General features: G+C 50.4%; 1 protein-coding gene across 4 annotated transcripts in view; it reads left to right on the plus strand.

Annotated features, from left to right (window-relative positions):
* TRIT1 (tRNA isopentenyltransferase 1) overlaps window positions 1-25,195 on the plus strand; it is a 55,824-nt gene that overhangs the window by 21,541 nt on the left and 9,088 nt on the right. Inside the window, exons 2-7 of one of the 4 annotated variants that reach the window (XM_078604530.1) lie at window positions 6,148-6,320; window positions 15,413-15,552; window positions 16,827-16,926; window positions 17,497-17,660; window positions 20,268-20,410; window positions 22,081-22,192. In XM_078604530.1, the coding sequence (XP_078460656.1) occupies window positions 6,306-6,320; window positions 15,413-15,552; window positions 16,827-16,926; window positions 17,497-17,660; window positions 20,268-20,410; window positions 22,081-22,192 (674 nt within the window). In that variant the 5' untranslated portion in view covers window positions 6,148-6,305. Of the gene's footprint in view, window positions 1-6,147; window positions 6,321-9,647; window positions 10,381-15,412; window positions 15,553-16,826; window positions 16,927-17,496; window positions 17,661-20,267; window positions 20,411-22,080; window positions 22,193-25,195 lie in introns of those variants that run through there. The other 3 variants (XM_078604531.1, XM_078604529.1, XM_078604532.1) reach the window with 3 other exon arrangements.

Consider the following 25,195-nt stretch of genomic DNA (forward strand, 5'->3'; position numbering starts at 1 on the left):
GGGGTTTATTTCTGAAGAGGTCACCCGGCCGAACGCTTTGCTCACCAGGCTATTTTTATGGCATCTGAATTCCAGGCGAGCGTCCAGTTGTATTCTAAGATGTTGAAGCGCCGGTGGTCTTTCTAGAAGGACATCAGTCAACAGCCAGAGAGACACAACGTTGGTTGCCTGGGCTAACTCCCTACCTAGACCTTCATGGTTCGTGTATTCCAGTATTTTCTAATTCAAAACAAGGAAGTTGGCTTGAACAGTGGAGGGAGGATCCCCAAAATGTAGAAAGTTTTTGAAGTTGCCTGTTATGGCTGTGTGCCCCAGGTCGTCCTACATGGGTATGAAGCTTTGTCAATAAATAAAGAGGAGATTAGAGCTCGCTTTGAGAAATACCTTTGTGATGTTACAGCAGTAACTGGGTAAACATACAGAACGCACAACGCCGTGATGTCGGAATGAGAGTGCTGCAGCTGAAGTGATCTCACAAACTTAAGTCTACTTTCTCTGTCTAATAAAGGTTTAAACTCACATTGAAGAGCCCAGTATACACAGCATGAGAACTCCTGTGTGAAATAAGATCCATATGATTTCATTTTAGTTGCGCCTGAAATAAATATCGATAGTTTTTTTACTTTTACCAGCATAGTACAAGTACATTTTCCCAGTCGAGTATCTCTGTAAACGATAGCTGTCAGGACTGTTGCTTGGGTGGCTGACTCCAAATGTGTCTGCTGAGATTGGCAGGGCCTCCATGTCCACCACAGCAGCAGTGGAACTCAGTGGCATGCAGTGGCGATGGCAGCAAGGCCGAGAGTGGCACTGCAACATTGCTCGGAGGCCAGCCGCTGCCACTTGAAGCCACCGCCACGTCCCCTTAGCCATCCGCCAGTTGTTGCAGTCACGTCGCCTTTCACTTGTGTGCGGAGGCTGTGCAGCGTAATGTGGTCTTACGATATTAAGATATTCGGGCAGTGCCCTGACCTACCCGTCTGCTTAGGCGCCATGCAAATTGGTCCAAATCCAGTGGTAAAATAGAACAAAAATCACCACACTCGTGAATGCACGTGTTCCTCTTTCTGTCTCTCCGTGCAGCAGTAATGTGCCTGACATCGCAGAGCCAGAGCCCCTGTCAATGCAGATTTCACAACTCTGAGAAATGGCGACAGATTCAGGCGAACAACTATGCTGTACAAGCACTCTATTGCTGTTCTCACTGGAGAGCCTCCAGGATTTAACCTCTACCTCATGACATTAGTCCACGTGAAATTAGATCTGCACAGCTCACAGCAAATCCACCCGCTACGTCCATCACGAGTGGGCATTCCGAGAGAACCCAGGTGGAGGTAACACCGACGAGACGATGGACCACACGGTGATGAACCGCTGTGTGAAGGCTGAGTATTCAACGAGGGCACCGACGCAATCCACCTCGCATCCACTGAAGCCTTTTCCTGACAGGCTACTCATGTACGCATGGACTTATCAGTTGCTGTTCATCCAGCCATGCGCAAGCTGCAGCGCTACATTGTGAACACAGAACGGTGAAGCAAACTTCTGTTGTTCTACACCATTCTCCAACTTCTCCGCTTCCCACCTTCACCAGCCCGCACTACCAGCGTGGTGAAATATGGTCAAACAACCCAATGACACACACGACGTGGGGAGGCCCTCGTCCAGCAGGGGATTGACGAAAGGACTGCACCTGTTCATGCGACGTTTCGCAGCGTTGTCGCACGAGGGGTTGTAATCACGAGTGATGTCACTGCGCGCTCTTGGTCAACCTGGTTTGTCTAAAGCAGGGATGGGGAACGTCCGGCCCGCGAAATCATTTGGTGTGGCCCTGCCAAGGCAACCGCAGGCGGGACTCGAAATTTAATAAATCTAGGAGCAAACCTGGAAAAGCATCATCAATACCAGCTAACATCACACACCTCATCAAAGAGAAGCAGTTCCAGCCATCACATTAGGGGTGAGTTAATTGAGCAAATATAACAGGCAAATTTTGAAGTTGATAATTTTGTATGGCCCGCGAATGATGTTATAAATATCCAAATGGCCCTTGGCAGAAAAAAGGTTCCCCACCCCTGGTCTAAAGGGACCGACCCCCTGCCAGCGAGTCGTGTCCACCGTGGCGGGTAAGCAGTCGCAAGTGAGTGCTCACGACTGCTCGTATAAAGATGCATTGCTTCCCTTCCCGGTTTCCGTGAACGTGGGCCAGCGGCGAAACGTGACGCACTCTTGGTCCACGTGTTCCTGTCTCTCGGTGCGCCCCGTGTCTTCTGCGCTGCCTTCCCGATGTGAACGGGCGACCGATTGTCAGGCGCTGCGTTAGTCCTTACCCCGACCTCGGGCTGGGGCAGCGCTCCCTCAACCCGCCGTGTGCCCATTAGGACTTTCAGAAACCTTTGGTGGGCAACCGCACATTATTTGCCACTAAAGCCGTCTGATCACGCTAGGACTGTACGCATCGACCGTGTGCTGAGAACCACTTGAACTACAACAGGTGACGGAGCGTGCTAAAATTAGAAACTCGGTGTTGTCAGCTTCAAAAATTTCCCCTCTGGTACCCGTGACAGGGTTAATATAATTTGTCGACTGTTTTTAAGTGGTAGGCCTTGTGTGGCTGTAGGTCATATGGAATGAAGTCAAAGGACCAAACTGGTCCATGGGCTATAGGTTCCCCATCCCTGGCCCTAACACTGGCCCTTACTCGAGCTCTAATCCTAACCCCGCGTTGGGCAGAGCGGCTGGGAGGCCAAAGTGTTCGCATGTGTCCTTTTTCGTATTTATTCGTGTGTTTTGACTGAGAGACGCTGGGGTTCAGCCGTTGGTGGGGGTTTGACTCTGCACGGTTGATCTCAGTTAATGGTTATGCTCTCTGCTCGCTCCTTCGAGCCGACAAAAGTTCTTTGAGGAGGATGCTACCAGGGACTGGATTAGGGCAATTGATAGCAGCCGTAGTTGCACTGGAGAGAGTGGCTGTAAAAAATAAACAAACTGCCCCAGGGAAAGAAGCTTTCCTTTGTGTTGAAGCGCTACCGCCCCGACTTTACAGCGGAGCAGCACCATCAGGTGCAGATCGCTGCTTTATCAGATCGCAGCCGTGTTCTGAGGCCATCTCTGTCGTTACGGTTCGTGCGCGGATAAGGGGAGGGCTGAGCGGGCGAGCGCACTGGCCCAGCCCGGCTGCATTCCCCCGTAGCGGGGCCTCATTTGACGAGGGGGCAGAGTGCTCGGGTGTTCCTGCTTCACAGGGTCCCCTCCCCTCCCTCCCCCAACCCCTCCCCCACCTCGGAGAAAGTCTTCCATGAGAAGGGCTGCAGCTGCGAGAAGAGCTTACGTAAGATTGGAATGGCGACCGCGGTGCTAGCTGGCTCACGAACGCAAGGACTCGCAGAGACACGTGCCGCACCAGACAATCCGCAGAATGCCGCTGCCAGACTTCCCGCGCGTCCCCGTGAACAAAACCACATCGCACCCAAACTCCGATCATGCCACCAGCTTCCAGTCCAATCCAGAATCAATTCAAGATGGCACTCACCATTTTCAAGATCCTCCATGGACTCCCTTTTCCCTCTCATCTCACTCTACTCCCCTCCACATGCTCTGCCCTCTTGTCTCACCGTTCCTCTCCACTCGCTCACCTACCTCTCCCCCGTCATCTCGTTCTACTTCTCTCCACGCAATCTCTGCTCCAGCAGTCAATGTCTTCTGTCAGAGCCCCCAGGTAACTTTTACTCAATGGTAGGTGGCTCATCCTTCTCCACTGCCTCTGTAGTCTGGACAAAAAGGGCTGCTGTGCAGGAGCATGCACTGCCTGCCTCATTTGTTCTGTCTGCTTAATTACATTCGCTCGGAGGTTTATTTTGTGTACAATTGACACACATTGTTAAAGGATCCACACACATTCAGCACGTCTACAAGTGTCAGAATCACTTGAAATCGATGAACGATTACACGCTCGCCGACCACCCCCCAGAGACGTCTCCAACGACTTGGGTTCGCGAGCGTCATGGTGGGAGTCGTCGTCTGTGGGCCCCTCTGGGGTGCGCGACATCACAAATGCGTGAGCACCGGGCTCATGGGTTGACGTGACCCGGTTTGAAGGATACAACCTTGAGATTAGCCGTGTTGAGGGTTGTGCGGATTTGTTGCTCACGCGCGCGTCTCCGCGAGGAAGCCGCTGCCCCACCCTGCCCCCCCCCCCTTGTCTCTCACCCCATTCCCCGCGTATTGCACGCCTCTTTGCCACCGAGCCAGACGGGCTCCTCAGTCCGCTGATGCGACACCGGTAGCACAAGCGGCATGAAATTGGGGAGAAAGACGAGCCTAAATTATTGATCCTCTTCATGGGGATAGCTTAGTGGTGGACTCGCAGAGTTGTGGTTCGTCACGTGGGAAGCGCATTTGAACAGATCTGGCCGCTAATCCACGTAAGCATAGGTGGCAGCAGCGTGGGTGTGTGGATGCCTGCCAGGATGCACTTCCTGGCGCACCTGTGCACACCCTGTGGGGGGGGGGGATGGAGGTGGAGGGGAACATCGGTACCGCCCCTCCCGCACGCAACCTTCTCCCCGCACGGGCCCCAGCAGAACATGGCGCTTACGACACAGCGTCCCAGTGCTTGCGCATCTCAGGGTTCTGTACAGACATAGGTAGAGGAAAGAAGGGGGATCCTGATCCTGCACTTGAACAGGACGAGCGAGTCAACAGCACGAATGGCTGGGGGAAGAGAGTTACAGGCTAAGGAGGTAGCAAAGGCGAACGAGTGACCTGCCCCGCTGAGCAAGGATTGGCCGTGGGCTTCAACGGAAGCCCTTTGGTCACTGGAGCGGAAAGTAGTGAGATGAGAGGTGTGAGGCCAGCAGGGGTTGGTGCACTCTTTAAATTGATCCAAGGGTCGATTGGGAGCCAGTCGAGTGGACAGAACATTGGGATGATGAAAGCCTGATTCGTACTTCAGAAGTTTAATTCCAGAGTACTTGCATGGTGAACCACCAGGGCTTGCCGGGGGTTATAGGGGTGGGGTTGGGAGGTGTAGGCTAGGAGATGGCTGTGCTGGGTATAATCCCCTCCGATACGTTGTCTGGGTTTCTCCACGTTCTCTGCTTTCCTCCCAAATACCAGAACCGTGTGATTGGAATTGGGCATGCAGACCAGTATCACAGAACCCTCCTGAAAAAAGAACAACTAATTGTTTTTTGTAATTATAAAGACTCGTGCTATGCGGTGGGCAGCAGAGGGCAGTGCACGTTCCCCGCCTTCACAAAACGGCACCAACCGGCGTGGTGAAATATGGTCAAGAACTCCCCATGACCCGCATGGACTGGCTCAAGCTGTCTGAAATAAGAACCCGGCGCTGCAAGCTGCGTGGTGGATGGTGGCAACTGGAAGTGGCTTTGGTCGCTGATGATGCTGAATAAAGCGCATCGTGGCGGCGCTGACCCCACTAGCCAGGTGCGCTCGGGATTCTCTCGCGCTCGCTCCTCTCTCGAGCTCGCTTGTCCTGGTTTTGCCAGGTTGCTGTCGAACCGCTCACATGCACACCCTAATGATGTGGGCTACAGGCCAGTGGCCAGTTACATCCAACAACCTGAGTGGAATTTGTCATTTGTCTACCATTAATTTATCCGTCAAGTGGATCGGGCAAGGTGGTTACTCTCACCTCTTCTAGGACATCTGGCTAGCGTGGAAGAGGAGGCCAAGAAATGCCTTCAAATCTAGTCGAGGCCATTCTGCCAGCAGTGGTGTGAGCAAGCAATGGCAGGACTTCACCTTTGCCTGTTTACCTTTACTCTTAGTTTGCAAGTTAAATATGAACATGTTCCATGGAAAAAGTGACTTAGAGTTTGTGCAAACAGCCTCGCGTGCATGTTGACAGAACGGCGGGACGCATCGCTGCCTGGGTGATTTTCCTCATTGTCGTTGATGGAGACGTAGGAGGATTTTGCACCAAAAATAAAAAAACAGGAACCTATGGGCTCGGCGTGTTTCATAATCTCCCACTCGAGTCCTCTGAGATCTGGAGCTGGGATGAGACGAGGGTTGTTCGATCCAGCTGGGACGGCCGGTTTTAACGGGATATCGCTGCTCTTCTTCCTCCTCCTGCTTTGCATATCTGGGCTCACGTAGTGGATGTCCCCCCCCCCCACCCAGGGGCTGGTCGTCTCACGAAGGGGCGGTCCCTGGTGCGTGCTGCTCGGCATGGCAACTCGCGATCGACTAACGATTTCCGCGGGCCCGCCACAAATGACCAGGTGTTGAAGAAGAATGGGACCTCGTGATGCTGTCCGTTATCCGGTGCGGAGCCCCGAATGCCCTTATTGCGGGTACGTCTTGAAGATCCTGCATGGCCTCGCCCGTCACACGACCACCCTGTCATCTAGCTCCACTCCTCCCTCATTTCATTCTGCTCTCTTTCATATACACTATTGTATCTCTTCCCTATCATCTCACCCTCCACACACTTTCCTACCTCTCCCCTGTCATTCATTTAATTCCTTCCACGCACTCCGCAACAGCGACCAGAGCATTCCATTGAAGTCCCCAGTCAATCTTCGCTGATTCTCCTCTGCCGTTAACTCCCTGCCGCTGTTTAAGTCCAGGCCTGAGAGCTTCTGTCTGTGAAGTAAATACGCTCACCGAATCTGTGCTGCATCTTGCGAAGTGGTCGCATTACACGCCACTATATTAATCCACTGCGTTGTATTTGAGAGGGTGGAAGTATGGTCAAGTGACCTTTGCAACCATCATGGTGTGGAGAGAGGCCCTCTTACAGGAGTGTATTGACAGTTGGCTGTGAATTATAACTTATTTATATATTTGTCTGTGTGAACGTTACGTACGACGAGCACGTGTGAGCGTGACTGAACTCCCCCACGGCAAGGCCGTGCGAAACTCTACGTGTTGGTGGCAAGGTGCAGGGAAAACATCCCCACAATCGGCCTTGGTTACACAAAACGCTTTAATACGACGGCGGTAGCTGCGGGGGGCTAAATAAAGGCCGCCGAAAGTAATCGCGGCGGTGCGTTTCGGCGCGCACCGCGTGCCATTCTGCACAACTGTCCTCCCCCTTCCCCACCACCGGGGTCTCGCTTCGCCCCGCTGGTGCCGCCCGTGGAATTCCTGTCAGAGGGGGACGAGGGTCTTCTCCGAAATCCGATCCCGAACTTTGAACTCAACCAGGGGCAGCTCCTGCTGGGCGCGGGCGCTTGGCAGCCGGCGTCTGCTTTTAGTCCTGAATCTTGAGCCGAGCGGCAACGTGACACCCACTCGTGCGATATTTGTCGTAGGGGCCTCTTGCGTAACGGCGACCCTGCCATAGTTAATCTTCAAGTCTTGTTCTTGGCCGTGCGGGTCGACGAGACGGTTTGCATAGCTCTCCCACGTATTATCGGGTTGTACTGCATGATGTCCGACGTTTTGCTCCACGTGCTGGGAGCTTCTTCCGGAGCTCCCATCTCATGGAGCGAAACATCGGACGATGAGCCAGAGAACAGCCGTCCATACAGCCCGAACGCACATCGGAGAGGCTATGCAACTGCAAAAACTCTCTCCAGCGGTACAAGGGAGTTAGTGTGTTGAAACCTGGAAGGGAAAACTGCTGCATGAATGTTTTCCCGTGAGAGAAACCTTGACTTGCGATGAACGTGGGCGATGTGGCGCTGACGTGGGAGCGAGAATGCGAAGGCTTCATTGCCGGGAAAGCGGCTGTTTAGTGTTGAGACGCTCCTAGGCGGGGGGGAGGACGTGTCCGGAGCTGATCGTGTTCATTCCTAACGCACCGCAACCGTCCTGTGCCTGGCCTCCTCCACATCCTTGGGCGTGTGAATGAGTTGATTTTCATCATTAATTACTGCCCAACACCCACGCTTCTGGTCTGTAGTGGTCTGATCATGATCATCGGTGAATTGTTTTTTTGGGAAATCTTTGTAGAATATTTATGAGTGTCACTGCATACCCTCTGTTATTATTATGATTACGGTTGTTTACCCAGGAAAGCCTGAGTCTCAAAACTTTGACGAGGGTCCTACAAAATGTTTGCATTGGGAGGTGATGTTTGTTGTGTTAATCCCAATTAAGTTATTTGCGGTGTAATATTTGAAATTTGGAAAACTTGGACCGTAGTGCCGGCACACAATTACCTAATCTTTTTTGAATGGCATCACAGGATCTGCAACATGCATCGTGAAGGAGATGTCACAATAGTATATCGTGGTTGATACACCCGTGCAGTATTGACCAGTGCAGACGCTCGGTTTGCACCGCAGACCTCTGCAACAAGCGGCGAATGCGTTACTGCTGGGACGTGCCATCTCCCCCAGTGCACGCCGGGCTGCCAGCTCGCGCGCTAACCCTATTAATTGCACCATGCCTTCTGGTGTGACTCTGGCTATAAAGAAACCTTTCACCTACTGGCCCGGTAAGTTTTGGGAGAAGAGAAGCGAGACCCGAGAGGGAAGGAGCACGTGGGGGAGAGTGATTGTGCTCAGCGTTGGGCGGTCGTGCGTGCCCGGGCAGCAGCCCGGATCCGGAGCGAGCGGGCAGCGCTCATTCCGGTTTGTCCGGAATTTCTCAACTGTGCGCGTGACTCGAGGTTTCCAAGCGTAGAACGTGCCCAGTCTCCCCGTGAGACGGCGCTGTGTCAGGCCCAGCGCAACCAGGCATGGCAGCTCATGCGGTGGCTCTCGCATCTCGCTTTATTCTCAGTTTTTGCGATCTTTGTTATTCTCCTCGTGCTTAACTTGTTTTTATGTTGCACGTGCTTTCGGCAGAATCCCAAAGCCTGACGTGGTTTTATATAAACAATACTTTTTTTTAAATCACAATTTTGCTCCCCTTTGTTTCAACATTGTTCACAAAAACAATGATCCCTCCAGAAGCCCTTCTTGCCAGCTGAGCCACACCTTATTTCTGGCTCGGCCAGCCCTGGCAGAGGCTCATCGTGCTCATCCTCCCCTCCCTTCCCGAGCCTCCGCTACGTCGTCTGCCAAGATTTCCCCTACTTGCCGGAGTGCAGTCGCCTCTAAAGGGAGTGGTGCCCGGTGCTCGGCGCCGTGCGCTCGTCCGCCAGCACGTCCGCCAACACCGGCCTTGCACTCGCCATGCTACGATCGTTCCATCGTAAAAACGCCGTGCTTCTCTCGGTTTACCGGACGGGGTCGGTCGGCGTGACCGGACGTGGGGGAAAATGGGTTAGTTCTTCCCGGCGGCCGCAGCCTGTGGCATCCCGTCAAGAACGTCACCTGGGGCCGGAGGGACCAACATGCTCGTGCGCGTGGCGGCAGGCCAGGACCCAATGCCGATGCGGAGGCCTCGCTTCCCGCCCTGGCCGGGGATCGTGACACGAGCCACGCGTTATCAAACGGCGCTTTTGCTTCAGCCCTAACACAAAACGCGCCGTGTTTCTGTTTTTTAGTGCGTTCTTGGTTTGGTTTCTTGGCTGGGGGCTCGGCTGAAACTTTGATGGGGGGGAGTGGAGGAGGGCGTTCCCATGGCTGCCATGGCTTCTCATGCCAGGTTCTGTTGTGATAGTGGTGAAATCGTACGTGGGGAATACATTGATTTTCGGAAACGGGTCATTGTCCTTCAGCTCATATTTTGGCCAAAGGAATATATTTTTACAAATTCCTGTGGCCCGATTTCATGTTTTGCAATGACCCGTGCAGTATTAATAAAATTTTAAGTAAACCCTTAATTTCCCAATCAATGTTTAACTCTGAGTAAATTACTGGCTAACTGTCACTAATAATATTTACATTTGAGAGAAATGTTTTTAGTTGAGATAATCCGTTCATGCACTGCCAAACAAGAGTTGTGACCAAGATGGAAGTAGCTCTGGTGGCCTCAAGTTTGCGTGCCAAAATGTCAAGTTGGAGTGCCAGGTGTGGGAGTGCCATTTCACCCACCCCCATGCATTAATACATTCACTCAGTCACTGTAATTAAACAAACGAGTCGGTTAAGAGAGAGCTGGGAACATGGGTACTTTCCCCAGGCATAACCTCAGTCGTTTGAGACTCGCTAAAGGCTACTCTCCCCTATTTATCGGCAGTGAGCTCAGGTGATGGCATCTGACGTAAGTGCCAGAGCGAACAACCTTCTCTGTCCAGACTTGCCGTGCAATAACGAGCCGAGCTCGTTGCCAAAAAAATGAACTGGTTTTGGGCGCGGCGGAACATGCTGTTCAAACGCTGCCATAATGTCGGTTGCATAAAGCTGCCGGGGCTGTCGGGCTTGACAGGTGACGCTCAGGGTGGATTCTCGCGGAGGAGCAGGGAGGGCCGCACGCTCACCGGAGGGGCGACAATGCTGGCACGGGCGTTCCATCCAGCGGTAGTTCCGTTTAGGCATCCATCCTCCCACCCTGGAGCAATTGTCAGCTTTTGTGGTTAGTTCAATTCCAGCGTTGATTCAGTGTGTGTGTCTTGTTTGCATTGTGTTGTTTGTACTACCTGATTTCTCTGAGCTTTGCTGTCTGTATCATTGGTACTGTGTTTGTCTCATGTACGTGAAAATCTCGCATTGTCGGTTTTGTTTTTACGACTCATTTCAGTTGGATCTCTCGTTTGTTTTGTCTTTCTCTTTCCACCTTTCCCATTGCGCGAGTGTAAAAGTCAGTTTTTAACTCATAATCGCTGAATCGTGACAGATGTATTTAAATGTCTTTAAAGCAGTTGGCAGGAGTTGATTGTAAACAGTGCTGAGGAACACCTTGCCGTGTCGGGGAATGTGTGGGCAGCCCAACCGCATACCCGGGTTTCCCTGGCCGACTCTTGAAATGCGACGTGGCTTACTGCAGCCCACAGGCCCAGGGCTCGGCCATCGGGCACCGTAAGGGCCCTGTCACCGTAAGGGCCCTGTCACCGTAAGGGCCCTGTCCCTGCTTTAAAAGCCACCACTGTGCCGCTACCCACGCTGCTTTGCTCGTCAAAGATGGTGGCTGAATAAAGCCAGGAGCGCCGCTTTAAATCCCTCCGAGGGATGTGACAGCGCAGTTGCACCACCAAATGCTAGAAAGTGAAAAGTCAATGATGACGCATTGTACGGTGCATGTGGCGCGCGCAACGCGGGGTGGGGGGGGTTCTGCGGTTCTTTATGAGCGTCGGGCCGCAGGGAGCTTTTCTCCATAGTCGGCGTGAAGAACAGAGGGCCGATCTGCTGTGTGTGAGCAATGCTTACAAGTGTCCACACGACTTCACGACCAATATTGTGTCGAGTTGCGCACAATAGGCTGTTATGACAATGCACCAGGTTGCAATTGTTTTCATGGCATGAACTTAAAAATGCATTTCACACGGTAGTCATCATTAATCAGTTATAATTAAATAGGGATTGTTTGCAATGACAATTTTTGTGTGCGTGGGATCTGCATTAACATGTGTGCCTGTGTTTGTCTTTGTGTATGTTTGTATAAATGAGGAGTGGTGTGGAACAGTGGTGCAGTAGTTGGCGTGCTACAAAACTGTTGACATTTTAATAAAAAAATTACTTAAAACTTTCGTGACTGCAGAAATTAATACTCTTTGGTTCTTTCAGTAAAGTCACGTAGACGTTTCGATCTCAACACAAGCGGTCGACATCAGGCGGAGAGAAAAGGGGGGTTAAGCCTCTTAATGCAACTGTTTATAAAGGTTTAAAATGGGCGTGTTGCGATCGAAACGTCGTTAGTTTTTTTTTTCTTCTATCTACGTGACTTTACCGAAAGAACCAAAGAATATTTTAATTAAAATTGCCGACCACGGCTAACATCAGTGGCAAGTGATAACTGAAGCAGTTCTGGACCTCCTTTAGGTCGACTTGGCTAACCGATACATCACCAATCCACCAAACACCACACGCATGAACACGTGTGCACACCCACACAGCTACACACACTAAGTCGCATACATAGACACGCACACAGTCTCGTCAATTAGCTGAGAGCCCAGCGGATTATGCGTGTGATGCATTCCCGCTCGTTTATGGTGCTGTTGGCACTGTAGTTGTGTGGTCTGCGTGGCTGTACCTGGGTGTGAGCGATGGAAGCACTCCTGAGCTCTCAGGGCTTGACGTGAAGAACAACCACCATCGATGACAATTTAACACGTAGGCTTTCGCGACCAATATTCATAATCAACGTTTTTGGGTTTAGATCGCGTTATTTATAAATGTGTCGTAACCCTCCACCACCCGACACGGCCAATCAGTAAAAAAGTGTCACGTTGACAAAAGACAAATAGTTCACTGCTTTAGCCCACCGGTGTGTTGAAGCGTGAAACCACAACATTTACAATTTGAGTAGCACGACGTTTCGCTGGTAATTGCATCCAGCATCATCGGGCAATTCGCCAGAATGGTGATTGCCCGATGATGCTGGATGCAATTACCAGCGAAACGTCGTACTCAAATTGTAAATGTTGTGGTTTCACGCTTCAACACACCGGTGGGCTAAAGCAGTGAACTATTTGTCTTTTGTCAACGTGACACTTTTTTACTGATTGGCCGTGTCGGGTGGTGGAGGGTTACGACACATTTATAAATAACGCGATCTAAACCCAATAACGTTGATTATGATCGATGACAATGTTAGGGGCTTCATTTCTCACTTAATATTTTATGGATCGCTGGTAGAATGGACCAGAGTAGCCATCTAGCCAAAGTGAGAGGTATTATGGATGTGGTGTGCAGGGCACAGAAATATTTTCCGGGTCACCAAATCAGACACCCGTCTGAAATTCATTCCTTCTGATGAAGAGCATAAAATGTGCGGCAGTTGTACAATCAATATGCATCTTCTTGAACGTCTTGTAAGTTGGCAGAGTGATAGTCAGTAAACGCAAAGTCATTTTGTCACTCCACTGCTGGATTCGGGCTTCCCCATGCCGTGCGGGTCATGGGGATTCTCTAATTTCTGGGGGTTGTGTGACCGTGCTTCACAGCACTGGTCAGTTTGGGATTGTCAAAGAAAGGAGATGAGAGTGGGTACAGAGAAGTACAGTACAATGATAGATTTATTTTTTATACACAGCCATTAAAATCCCATCTTGCAAGGTTGTCACCCATCCAAGCACTATCCAGGTTCAGACCTACTTAGCTTCCAATATCTGATGATCGGGTGCATTCTAGGTTATCGATTAGCCCATTGCCAAAAAATAACCTGAAAAATCAATGGTGGACGTCTCACGAGTGGAGCCGTTCCTGCCATAACAATTGGCAGTCTTCTCAGCCCTCGGCCGATTGCTCGAGTGAGCCTCGGAGCGTATACACTTAAATCTCCCACTTCAGGTAAAAATGCCCCTATTTCATCATTGTCATCAATACAGACAAAGCACCCGGGCGATGACGCTGCATCTTGGCCAATCGATCAAGATGTCAATCTGACAGTGTGACTGTAGCGCCCGTTGCATAATTACAGTAAACCTGCCTTAATTGTTTATTTCTGCTTTGTTGAGACTGAGATATGAGGCGTTCATTGGCATGCGTGAATGAGTGAGTGGGTCCACTCGTAACAACACTGACTGGCGTTCTCACTGCAGTGTGCACATTTGAAGGAACAGGTGATATGTAACTGCTCTACCATTTACAGTAACTTGGCACTTGACGTAATCCCCCTATACAACTCGTACAACAGATAGGTTGGCTACGTACAGTGCGAAAGAAGTTCGACATACGTGTGCGGGTGGCTAGGTGAGCAGTTTAATCTCATTGTTTAAACTGGTGAGGATTAGACGAGTGGCGAATGCTTAGCGAGTGCCATGTGAGCGTTACGTTCGTGTCACATGATCCTTGCAGTCTTTAAAAAGTTGTCACAAAGTTAAGATGCTGCCCATCCCGTGTGCCACCTTAACTTGACACCTGTGCTCCGCTCACCGTGAAAAGCATCCATGGCACGCGACCGCAGTGCTAGGAATCGCCGTGGGGGTACCGTGGCGGGCACAGGGGATCCGTCTGTCTACGTGGGGGCAGGGAACGCCCTGTGGGAGGTGCGTGGATTTGGCGCAGTCGCGACGTTTGAAGTTCCAGCGGGTGGGTCACCATGACCAGACGAATGCCGAACCCTGGAAAAGTTTCCGAGCTCCATCGCTACCCGCTTGGGTTATATTTAAACTACGTTGTCAACCCTAATGTTAGCATGAGACCGTGTTGAAAGTGTGTCAAGTGTATGGATATATAAAGTCCTTACGTGTTATACTCACGCGATCTAACCCAAAAACCTTTATTATGAATAACATTGGTCATTAAATCCTACGTGTTAAACTCCTTAGAATGGTCAAGCAATCTGGTACTTGTGAATAAACCTGTGGCTAAAACCTGGATTCAAACGCACGGTCTCATTGATCTGTCTTCCGAAAACCCACTTTAAGCATAGGCAGCTGTCTGGATTTGAATCTGGGATCTCAGCAGTACAAAAAATGTATAATGATATCTTTTATATAACAATGTTCATGCAAATTGTGTCTCACAGACAAGCTGGGACCACAGACAAGCTGGAAGGTTGCCAGGCAGTGAGCCAGCGCTACCAACAATTTCTCTGCAGTTCATTATATATTAAGTTCTTTTCAGATAATTAGTTAGTGTTTTATTATGCACGTGAGAGGAAACCAGAGCACCCGTAAAAGAACGACACATGCCAAGAGACAACACTCTATCCCATGCAGAAGTGATGGATGATATCGGACTGTATCTTGCTGGCAAGCCAGGGTTATGGCAGCTCCATGCCCGTGGGAAAGGAGTCTTGCAAGACATTTGTCGTTTACGTGATCCACCGACCCTCACTACCTCCACAGTGCTGAGTTCGAGGCGGCGCCACCACCAGCTAAACGCTCGACCTCTGAGCCACCTGGCCACCTCCCTGATTGAGAATGTCACCACAAACTAAAAATCCTTGCTCATCGGTCATTGACGCAATGCAGAGCTCACAATTGTATTTATGTTCAACTTATTTCGCCATACGTAGCCAACCGTCCTAATCGGAGGTACGGGAAATGTATCGCGTGAAGAGACACAGTGGTGGGAAGCTGAGACTCGGTGAGCCTTTTCTCAATAAGCAAAGGGATTCATTTGACGGCCTTAACTTCATAATTTAAAACACAATGTGAATTTTAACCGAAGATGTATTGTCATTTTCAAGTGTTCTTGACCAGTGTTCCTTCTCGGCTAATATTTGGATAAGATGTGCATCAATGGGACGAACCCGCCAAGACTATCCTGGGTACACGAAGGGAATTGTCATTGTTGTTATTACTGATGGCCAAGCCGTGTGTGGCCAGCGTTGACGAGTAGGTCAAATACCCTCTCGAGGGGCTCTGCAGAGCTCTGTGATGGAGGCACATCTGCCAGCAGTGGAAAGGTGTTTGTTGTCTCCCGCACACGCGACCTGCTCCGGGGGGATTCTCTGCTGCCGCCATTAAGTCCCCTTTGCCGGGTTTTGGTCACTGCAGGTTTACCGAGGCCTGGACATCATCACTAACAAGGTGACGGAAGAGGAGCAGAAGATGTGTCCTCACCACATGATCAGCTTCGTGGATCCCCTCGTCACCAACTACACCGTCACCGACTTCCGCAACAAAGCGCTGCCCATCATATCCGTCGTGCCGTACGTCTTAAGCTGCCAAACCTACAGGATTGGCCAGCATGGGTCCAAGTGGTTCCAGAACATCAACTTTTATGAAAATTGGGATTTTGTCCCCAGTTTAAAATGTACAGTCCTTGTGCTTGACTCATAATATGAGCAAAGGGTAGAGAGCTATCTGAGTAGTGGATGAAGCTGACATCGCGTGAGGCTGACATCGCGTGAGGCTGACATCGGGAAGATCCATGAGGCGGCCATTCACAGTGAGGACGGTGCTAGTGGCTGAGTGGGCGTGGCCATGTAGAAGGACGGAGAGAGGGGCTGCCTACACGCCATGCGTCCCATAAGCAGAATATTACCTATAAAAGTAATGTTTTGTCTGTCTGTGCGTCTGTTTGTGGGTCTGTGCGTCTGTGGACGCAACTTGCCAAGGTGCCACCTCGGCCGGCTGGGCAATCTAGGCGAGGCCGGGGGCTCTGCACGGGACTAGGCCTCACAATGACACTTTGTATACTTACTAGATCCTATTCTAGAGTTGGTATATCCTATTATAGAATCGGTAGATACTACTGAATATTCGGTAGATGCTACTGTAGAGTCAGTAGATTCTGCTATAGAGTCAGCAGATACTGATATAGAATTAGTAGTTACGATTATAGTCAGTAGATACTACTATAGATTCAGTAGATACTACTGTAGAGTCAGTAGTTACTGTTATAGAATCGGTAGATACTGATTTCGAATTAGTAGTTATGACTATAGTCAGTAGATACTATAATCCAGTCAGTAGCTACTACTGGGCTCAGGATATACTACTGTACAGTCAGCTACAACTACAGAGTCAGCAGATACGACTATGGAGTCAGTAGATACTACTCACTCTATTGTATGTGGGGTGTGTAGGTGTATATGCCTATGCGGGGATAAAAACATTTTTTGAGAGGGGGTGGGTCGACAATTTTCAGAAACCTTTTAATCACCTATTTACCCCCCACTTTCTATAACTTTTTGGCCTTCTGCAAGCCTCTTATAATTTTGTTGATGGACAAATGGACAAACGGAATTCAGAGCAGATGGTAAGAGGGCAGGTCTTGGAAGTCGCATGCCCGACCCTGCAGCAGCTGCGGGGTCTGATGGAGGGGAGAAAGCGCTGGCGAGGTGCAATGTGGCATCACGGCTTCAGCCGTGATCACCTCCCATTCTTGAAATGCAAAAAAAACGTTCTGTCCTACCTGAGCAAACCGTAACATTTTACAAACAATCAAGACTCCTTGACTCTGCCACATTGAAGGCCTCTTTGCAAAGAGGAAGCTGCCCATCGTGGTGGGAGGAACCAACTACTACATCGAGGCCCTGCTGTGGAAGGTGCTGCTTGACTCGAAGGTAAGGCACTGCACCAGTCGGGCGTGCAGGTGATGGGAACGCACCTGTCTTAAATAAGCATCATTATTTTCAAGTATAATTGTTGCCCAATATGTCACGAATCCAAACTTACTGTTTAGTGTGGGAACGTCCACCAAAGCGCATATCAGAGCTACTGGAGAGATCCCTTCAAGTTACGTCTGGTTGACATACTCGGGGTCAGCACTTTTCCACCTGCCCTGCTACAGAGAGTAATGTTTGTTACATCGATATTTTTAATTCGCAAAGCTGAAATGTAGGCACCTAACAACCGCAGCTGCCACACAGCTGCTGGGGGATTGTTGGAGCATACCTTACCACACTGGTCAGTTCGGGTTGGTGAAGTCGCATGGCGGGAGTGGGGCAGGACTGCGCCACCACTCCACCAATGTAATAAATCATAATTAAAGTTCACCCAGACGCCAGGGATGTTTAGCATGGTCGTCTACGTACGGTGCGAAATAAGTTCAACATACAAGTGCCACGCAGATGTAGCATCGCTCCCGTTTGTTGCGATCACGGTTGTGAGCGGTGCGCCAACCCTTGTTGCAGGTCGACCGAGCCACGGCGGAGGAGGGTGGCAGCGATGGTTGGCGCGAAGACCGGAAGGAGGCTCTGGAGAGGAGCGACCCCACGGAACTCCATCGGATGCTGTCTAAGGTCGACCCCGCCATGGCCGCCCGCATCCACCCCCACGATGTGCGCAAGTTGGCACGGTGCGAGTCTCCCCACGCGCTCCCTCGTGTTGCTCACTGTCCACCCCGGGCCTGCCAACTCGCCGTACTCCACGCGCCCTGGCATAGAAACCTGGCCGGGGCAGTTCCACGGTTCTATTTATGGGTGTTGGCACCCACAAGACTCTTCCTGTTCCTATGCATAAAGAGTTCCCCACGGGCATGGGAACCATGCGCAGAGAGTGCTTTTGAGAAGGGCACAGAGAGCCCACCTTTGCCACCCATCTCCTCTCGGACCCATGACCCACTATTCACATCTTTGTACCCGTGCCGGCGTGCAGAGAGGTCTAGCTGCCTCGTAGAGCGTTTCCTCAGTCGTTGTCAATTACTCTACAGAACTAATTTTGCAGTACATGTCGGACACTTTAAAGGTGTGGGTATTGATTGGTATAATCATAAAGTGTATTTTTACTTGGGTATAGTATATCCTGTAACATAGCGCTGCCATGCTGTGGCAAAGACGTTTGAGTGCCATGTGGACGTGGGTCGCCCACAGGATCCATACCATACGGGTCAGGTACTCAATAGAGGCGAGAAAAAACAACCAGCGCGGTTAAATATGCTCACATTCCCCCCACCGCCCATGACCGACGCACCTAAATCACAGTCCTCAGTCCCGCAGCAGCTCTGGATCGACCAGCCAGGGCATCGGCCAGGCCGGTGAAGGAGCGCAGGGGTGCTGAGAATCACAGTGCACAAACAACCAACCAGGCCTGCAATTGGATAACGCCTTTTTTCACCTCTCTTTGTAAGAGGGAAAATTGCTCACAAAACGCCATGGTGTTGGATGCTCCATCTTCGATTTGTTTCTTCTAGTGCCGGGATGCTGGTGGTGCGTTGTCTTTCAGGCACGTGCCACGTAGTTGGCTTATTGCACGAATTAACCATGTTTTTTAAAATTGCATAATCGCCTTCACCTTGATACGCACACACGTTGTCAGTCATGTGATGCTACACGCTGGACTTTGAGGATGCATCATTTGTCACGTGCCGATGTCCCACGATGATTCCCACTGGGATTTTTTGCAAACAGCGTTGATATTACGGTGCTTTTTCTGGAAGACTTTGCTGTTTTTTCCAGGATTTTTCTGTTGCGCGTAGTCACTTTAAGATGTTTCTTGTTCGTGTTTTTGTTTGTTGCGGTTGCACCCGAGTCAAGAGCCGAATGGCTCACAGGGCTCTCGCTAATACATGAGCTGCACGTTGAAATTGCTGCGTTAAAATTAAATAAATGGCTGATTAATTTTACACTTTTACTTCAGTAGGTCGCGCTCATTTCTTGTTGAACGGTTCTTTGTTAGGGTCCTTGTTCCATATTGCATACATTTTCATTTGTCTTGGCAGCAGACCCTTTATGACTCTTTATCACTCTTAAAAGGCAGACATCCTGGGCATAAAAGTTCATTGTGAGCAGTCATGTCAGGTTCTAAGTAATAAATAAGCAAGCGGGTGAAAATCCATCTGCACGTGAAGTAAATGTATCAGTCCATGTACCTACTGGTCTTCCAGACAGATGACAAGCATGAATTTAAGCAGCGACAAACTAGATGGGTGTCGACCTTCAGGGTCGCATCAGCATCAGGGTGGCCCAGTGATAACATTCATGCCTCGGCAAGAAGCGTCGGGGTTCAATTCCCGACTCGGGCACCTTTCTGTGCGGAGTTTCTAAGTTCTCTTTCTGTGCTGTGCATGGGCTTCCTCTGGGTTTTTTGGTTTCCTCCCATGGATAAAAGAACCCAGTACAATGTAACTGGTATTTGGCCAAACATCACAGCGCTGAGAAATTACTCATTAAAATGGGATTGAATATAGCAACAACAGCCCCTTCTGTTAAAACTTGGGAGGACCCTTCAGCAAAAGGGTATTGAAACTCTGTGAGGCTTTCCTGGGTAAACAAACATAATAATAAAATAATAATCGGCAATCAGGCCTGTTTAAAATCCTTGGTCACTAATATTTGACTCCTACTTGTCTCTTGTGCGCTCACCTGGTTAAACAAAATCAACTTAAAACAAATGCTGCTGCTGCTTCTGTGTTGCGACTGTTATCCGGCAGAGCACTCCACTTAAGCCGTGGGGCCGGTTGTTAATATTTCACCGGTCGTTTTTCCGCTTGGGATGTTTGCACCGTGGCTCTTCCGCTCGTCCAGGGCAGCTCTGCTGACACGTTTTGGGAAATGATTAATATTTTTCATGCAAAGTAGAGCAGCGGTATCACAGAAACAGGAACCAAAAGTGAGAAGGGCACAAATAAGCGTAATAAGATACTCGCCTGGAATGACATTGAGAAGCACAAAGAAACATGTGGATGAGAGATGACACGCAAGTTGGTGACATCATTCAAACTGTTAATAAAAGTGAGCGGGCCAATGGGTCAAGAGTAGTGACTGAGTGGCAGCCTCTAGAGAGTGCAGCGCAGGTGTTGGGTGGATTGTTGCACCGCAAGATCGAGAGAGACGGCAGCGGTTTTAGGAGCTCATCATTCAGCCGTGGATTGGTCGTGGCTGATGATTATGGTGATGAAACCACTGATTCGAACAAAAACATTTTAATTGGACACCCAAGTGACATTGCTCGTGCGATTGTGCAGGAGCCTGCAGGTGTACGAGGAGCTGGGAGTCCCGCACAGTGAGCTGCTGCTCAGACAGCAGCTGGAGGAGGGAGGGGGCCCACTCGGTGGGCCGCTGAGGTTCCCCCTCACCTGCATCCTGTGGCTGCATGCGCAGCAGGATGGTAAGAGGGGAGCACGGGGGGGGGGGGGGGGAGTTGATTTGCTCTGAGATGAGAGGTGCCGAACCAGCATTTCTGAGATCCTGGGTTGAAGGCACAAGCCACAGTCGTGCAACTGTGGCCATGTAACCCAAACTATCCACCACATAGTAAACTGCTGTAGTCTGCGCTCCTTCAACGGAGGAATAGCAGAACTACATAAACTCTCTCCTGAAGCTGTTTTGTGGCTAGCAGACCTCAACGTTGCCATCTAACTTCTTAACATATCGCCATGGACAGGAATAGAATATAATTACCATTAGCAATTCCCTCCTGGCCGCGCAGCGCGGTGCAGAAAGCGTGCGTCCCACGGCCCTTCGGGGATCGCTAATGTGCATAATGATAACAAACAAGTCGAGTGGACGGCGACACCAACTACAAACGGCAGTTTATACCAAGGTACAAATCCTAATTGAAATCGGATTCTCAAGTGCAGTGAGATGTTGGTTGCAACCCGGTCACCAGTGACTTCTATCGAGAACCTTTGACTTTCATAGACTTGGATGGATTTGCAGAGAGCTATAGAATTACAGAGAGACCGATAGACTCGTAGAGATCTCTGATTAAACCAGGTTTTCAGGTGTAGTGAGTTCATCGTTTCAGCCGGCTCACACATGACTGACTGTATGCAAAAAGCGCTTCACAAAAAATGGTTCAGTACTTAACTTGGCTAAATTCCAAGTCTGAGAATTAAACACATTGCTTTTGACTCTTGCGATGAATGTTAATATTGGTGGCATAGCTGGTGGGAAAGTGGGCACTTGGAGGTAGCTCTGTGATATCTGCTTCTGTGGGATGTTGTCAACACGAAGGGCTGCGCTGCTGTTCAAGAGATCTGAATGGACTCTTGATCTCATCATGCGAGGCTGATTGTGCAATCTCGATAATATTGGGGAAAGTGAAAGAAGAATGTTACCAAGAGAAAGAAGCTCCAGGCATCTCTAGCCCCGGGGCCTCCCAGCTGTCCCCAGAAACACCGCCGCTTGTGGAGGACGCCTCCAGCCACGCCTGTGATGGGACCGCCTGTAATCCCGGCTAATTGTCATCGGGGCCTTGCTCTTAAATAAATAATCACCCGCCCTATGGAACAATGATGCTTTAATGAGTAATCGCCCGTGCTAATAGATGCTCGCTTAATCGGTTTTAATTATTGAGTATTACGACGAGACCGCTTTTAATTGGATTGAATTGATGCTGTTATCTTGCGCTCTAATTAAGACAATGTTTCAAGGGTTCAACCATGCCTGCCACATCCCACGAGTATGGACAGAGGGGGAGAGGAGTGAGACGCACCACACACATGCACCTCTCCAAGAGCTATTTGTCCGCATTCGCTCAGCAGCTCAATGCGAGGAGCATCTCAATGCCACGGGTGTGTGTTGGCATGAGTGCCACCCCTAGGTCTACTCAATCTTAAATAAATACCTTCTGTGGTTTAAAAACATCAGAATGAGGGGGCAAAGGAAACCGGGCGTGATGCTGTCCAGCCACCTCTTCGTGTGCCATGCTGGCTGTTATAGGTGCTTGCTAACAGAACTTGCCCAAACAGTTTTTTAAGGCTGTATGGGGAACCTTTGCCTTTGTGTGCTTGTGCACACAAACACACACACATCCCTCGCGGGGTGCTTGGGCAGTGCTCGGAGAACGTCTGGATGCGCGCGTGGAGCAGATGATGTCCCAGGGCCTCTTATCGGAGCTGTCGCTCTTCCACCAGCGCCACAACCAGCAGCGACTCGCCAGTGGCAGGTAGGCCAAGCCCGGGGCACGCGCGTGCACACGCACAGCTCGGTAATCAGAGCCGGCCGGGACGGATGACACCGTGGCTAGGGTTTCCATGATATACTTTTTCATGAAACGATAAAAAGTTAACATTCACGTCTGCAATTTGTTATTCGGGCAGAGGCTTTATACGCATCGTTGCGTTATTGTTTGTGTACACCTTTGTTCATTAACACACAACCTCAAGCAGCCAGCAATAAACTGCACTATCAAACTGATCTCATCGCTCCATCTCCCCGGTGGTCATTCTCTCAGATTCATTCCGTTCCTTGCCTGCCACTCCGTTATTATATTTGACCATTGGCCGCACACTTTTCTTCACGGTCAACTTTTGCTTATGAGTTGGTGGTACAAAACAAGGCTGTGTGCATTATACATGCGGTGTCGTGATGTCACGTGGCATGCAAGGCATGATAGGAGGACTGATGCAGTGGTCACAATCGCACCATTTACTGTGTAGGAATCCCTGTTTGTGTGCGATGCTGTTACTCTTATTCATATCCAGGTTGCACTCACCTTTCTGTCTAATGAGTTCATTATCGAGTGCAAGGGTCAGTCCAGTGCCAATGTTTGTATAATTCTATATCTGCTATTGCATCTTCCACCACTCCATACTCTGTCTCGATAACAATCGTTGCTCCTCCACTCCTCCTCCCCTCTTCCTCCTCGTCACAATCACCATTTTGTTATGAAAGTCAATCCAAAGGAAGCAAAATCTAATTTGCATTTCTTCCCCAGTGAGCAAAGGGGTTGTGCAACACCCGCATAGTAAACTTGGCAGGGGGAGAAGCGTAGGAGGCGTGCGCTGAGTGCGTTACTTGGCCACTGATCCGCGCTGCACCCACATTCCCGCGCCCGTCACGGGGACGCGGCCACCCGGCCCGCGTCTTTACGCGACCACGTGGAGCCGAGCGGGCCGTCTGTGGGCTTCCGCGCCCCACCGCTCCGATTGTTCCCGCCGCCTACGGAAGGTGTCTCAAGCCACGCCGCTGCGGATTCACTGACGACCGGCAGTATCACGGAGGGTCGCTGCCTCTATGGTGCAAAATAAACGAGGACATGTGGCACGAAGAAGAATTTCTCACAATACCAGGATAGGGGATAACTCCTGTACACGTAAATGAATGGTCTCCAGCGGTGCGTTATTGTTACTACGCAACGCAATAAAACTGGGATTTTTGACGTCCTGGGAAGACTGACAGATTTCCTACAATGGTCGCCTCAATGAGAGGATGGTTCTGGGAACCCGGGCGTTGGACCGGTCGAAGATGTTTACACCGCCGAGCGACGATGGCGCCGCTTCTCTACGGCCCCCTCGCGTGCCGTCTGTTTTGTGCACCTTCGGACAAATTGTTTAATTCATTTATATTCCGTAATTGCGATATTTGAATGAGATGTGGGTGGGATGGGGGTTGGTGTGGGGAGTGCGGTGCGTTGGCATGTTTACTCGGTCGCCATGGCAACAGCCGGCCGCATCAGCTTGCCTGTGCAGCGCCAGGCAGGTGCGTGTCAGCCTTGGCAGCAGCTGCTTGGTGCAGCAGCAGGACCAGCAGCAGCATCTTTTATTAATTTATTTCATACCTCACATGGGTGTAAAGCAAGTCCCAGACTGTTGCTAATTCAATCAGCACAAGTGAGGAGAGCACTGGGCACAGGTAGCACAGGTAGCACAGGTAGCAGCACGCATGAAGCTCGAAGCGCAACACGTTTTCTAGACCACCGGTGATAACATTGCATGCACCGGCGCACGCGTTGCACATCGGTGGCTCGGCGGTAGAGCGAGCGGCTCTGAATAGGATGGTTGCGAGTTCCATTCCTGGCTCGGGTTGACTCGGCCCATCATCCCTCCCTCCTGGTGTCGATAAAATTGGAACTACTTTGTGGCGAAGTCAACAGTGGTTGTCCTATGGTTAGACCTGACCCTATCCATAAGTTTGTGGAATTTCCACCGCAAACAGGAGATGAACACCACTGCCTCAATATTAATTTATGCAGGAAACCTGTTTGACTTGAAAAACCAAACCAACGCTTGTGCAGTAAACTAAGTTACATTGAAAACGTCGCTAGCGGCTCGTTGTGACTCGTCGCCTGCCTCGCCCCGAGACCTCGGTGGGAGTCGCGCCAGCCAGCTGCGAGGACGCGGTACCCGTGCACGGCGCGCGACGCTTGCCTCTGGCTTTGCAGCTGTAATAAAAAGGGCTGGTGGCGTCGCTCCGCCACCACGCGTGGCTTCCGCTCGTGAGCTGTGATTGTGCTTGGCCACAGCGTGCGAGCGCCTGTTCCGCTCCGGGGTCGTGGCGGCATCGTGGCGGCGTTGTGAACTCTCTTCCTACATCCCTGCAGCCTTTCCCACAGTGATATTTGCTCTCCTGCAAGCAGTTGCTCTCCTGTACGATTCATAATTGGTTTATTTTTTTATTTGATTGTGTAGGTATCATGCTAATGTTTAACTAAATCTCCACCACCCGACAGAGCCAATGAAATCAGGTTGTCACATCTTAGGGCAAATATCACATTTTATTTGGTTTATCAGGAAAACCGGTGTAATGTTGAAAATCCGAATAAAATATTTGACAACTTTTTTCGAAACAAAGTTTGGCTGGAGATTACGCTGAGCATCATTAGGCGCTAACAAAAGTTCAGCTTTCCTGTGCAGGAGTTCGCTAAAGCGACTGCACTTAAACAAACACAGGTGCTGTTGTAGTTGAGCCTTGGTTGTTGAACTATAGCAGAACAAGGACATCTTGCTCAGGGGAGGTGAGTCACACGCTTCTGAAGCCGCGGTCAGCAAGACTTGTTTTGAAACTGCACACTTTCGCCTGGGTTCACCTCGTGCCACCAGGAAGCGGTGACCGCCGCTTCTCAACAGTCCTCTCCGAGCTGCGCGTGAGCAGTGACCACGCAAAGCAGGAACGTGTGCTCCGCTCGCGCGGCGTCTCTACTCTGCTCGACCGCGTGTGCGCGCTCGAA

Source organism: Lampetra planeri, chromosome 22 (genome assembly GCF_965212315.1).
Source record: "Lampetra planeri chromosome 22, kcLamPlan1.2.h2, whole genome shotgun sequence".
Lineage (NCBI taxonomy): Eukaryota > Metazoa > Chordata > Hyperoartia > Petromyzontiformes > Petromyzontidae > Lampetra > Lampetra planeri.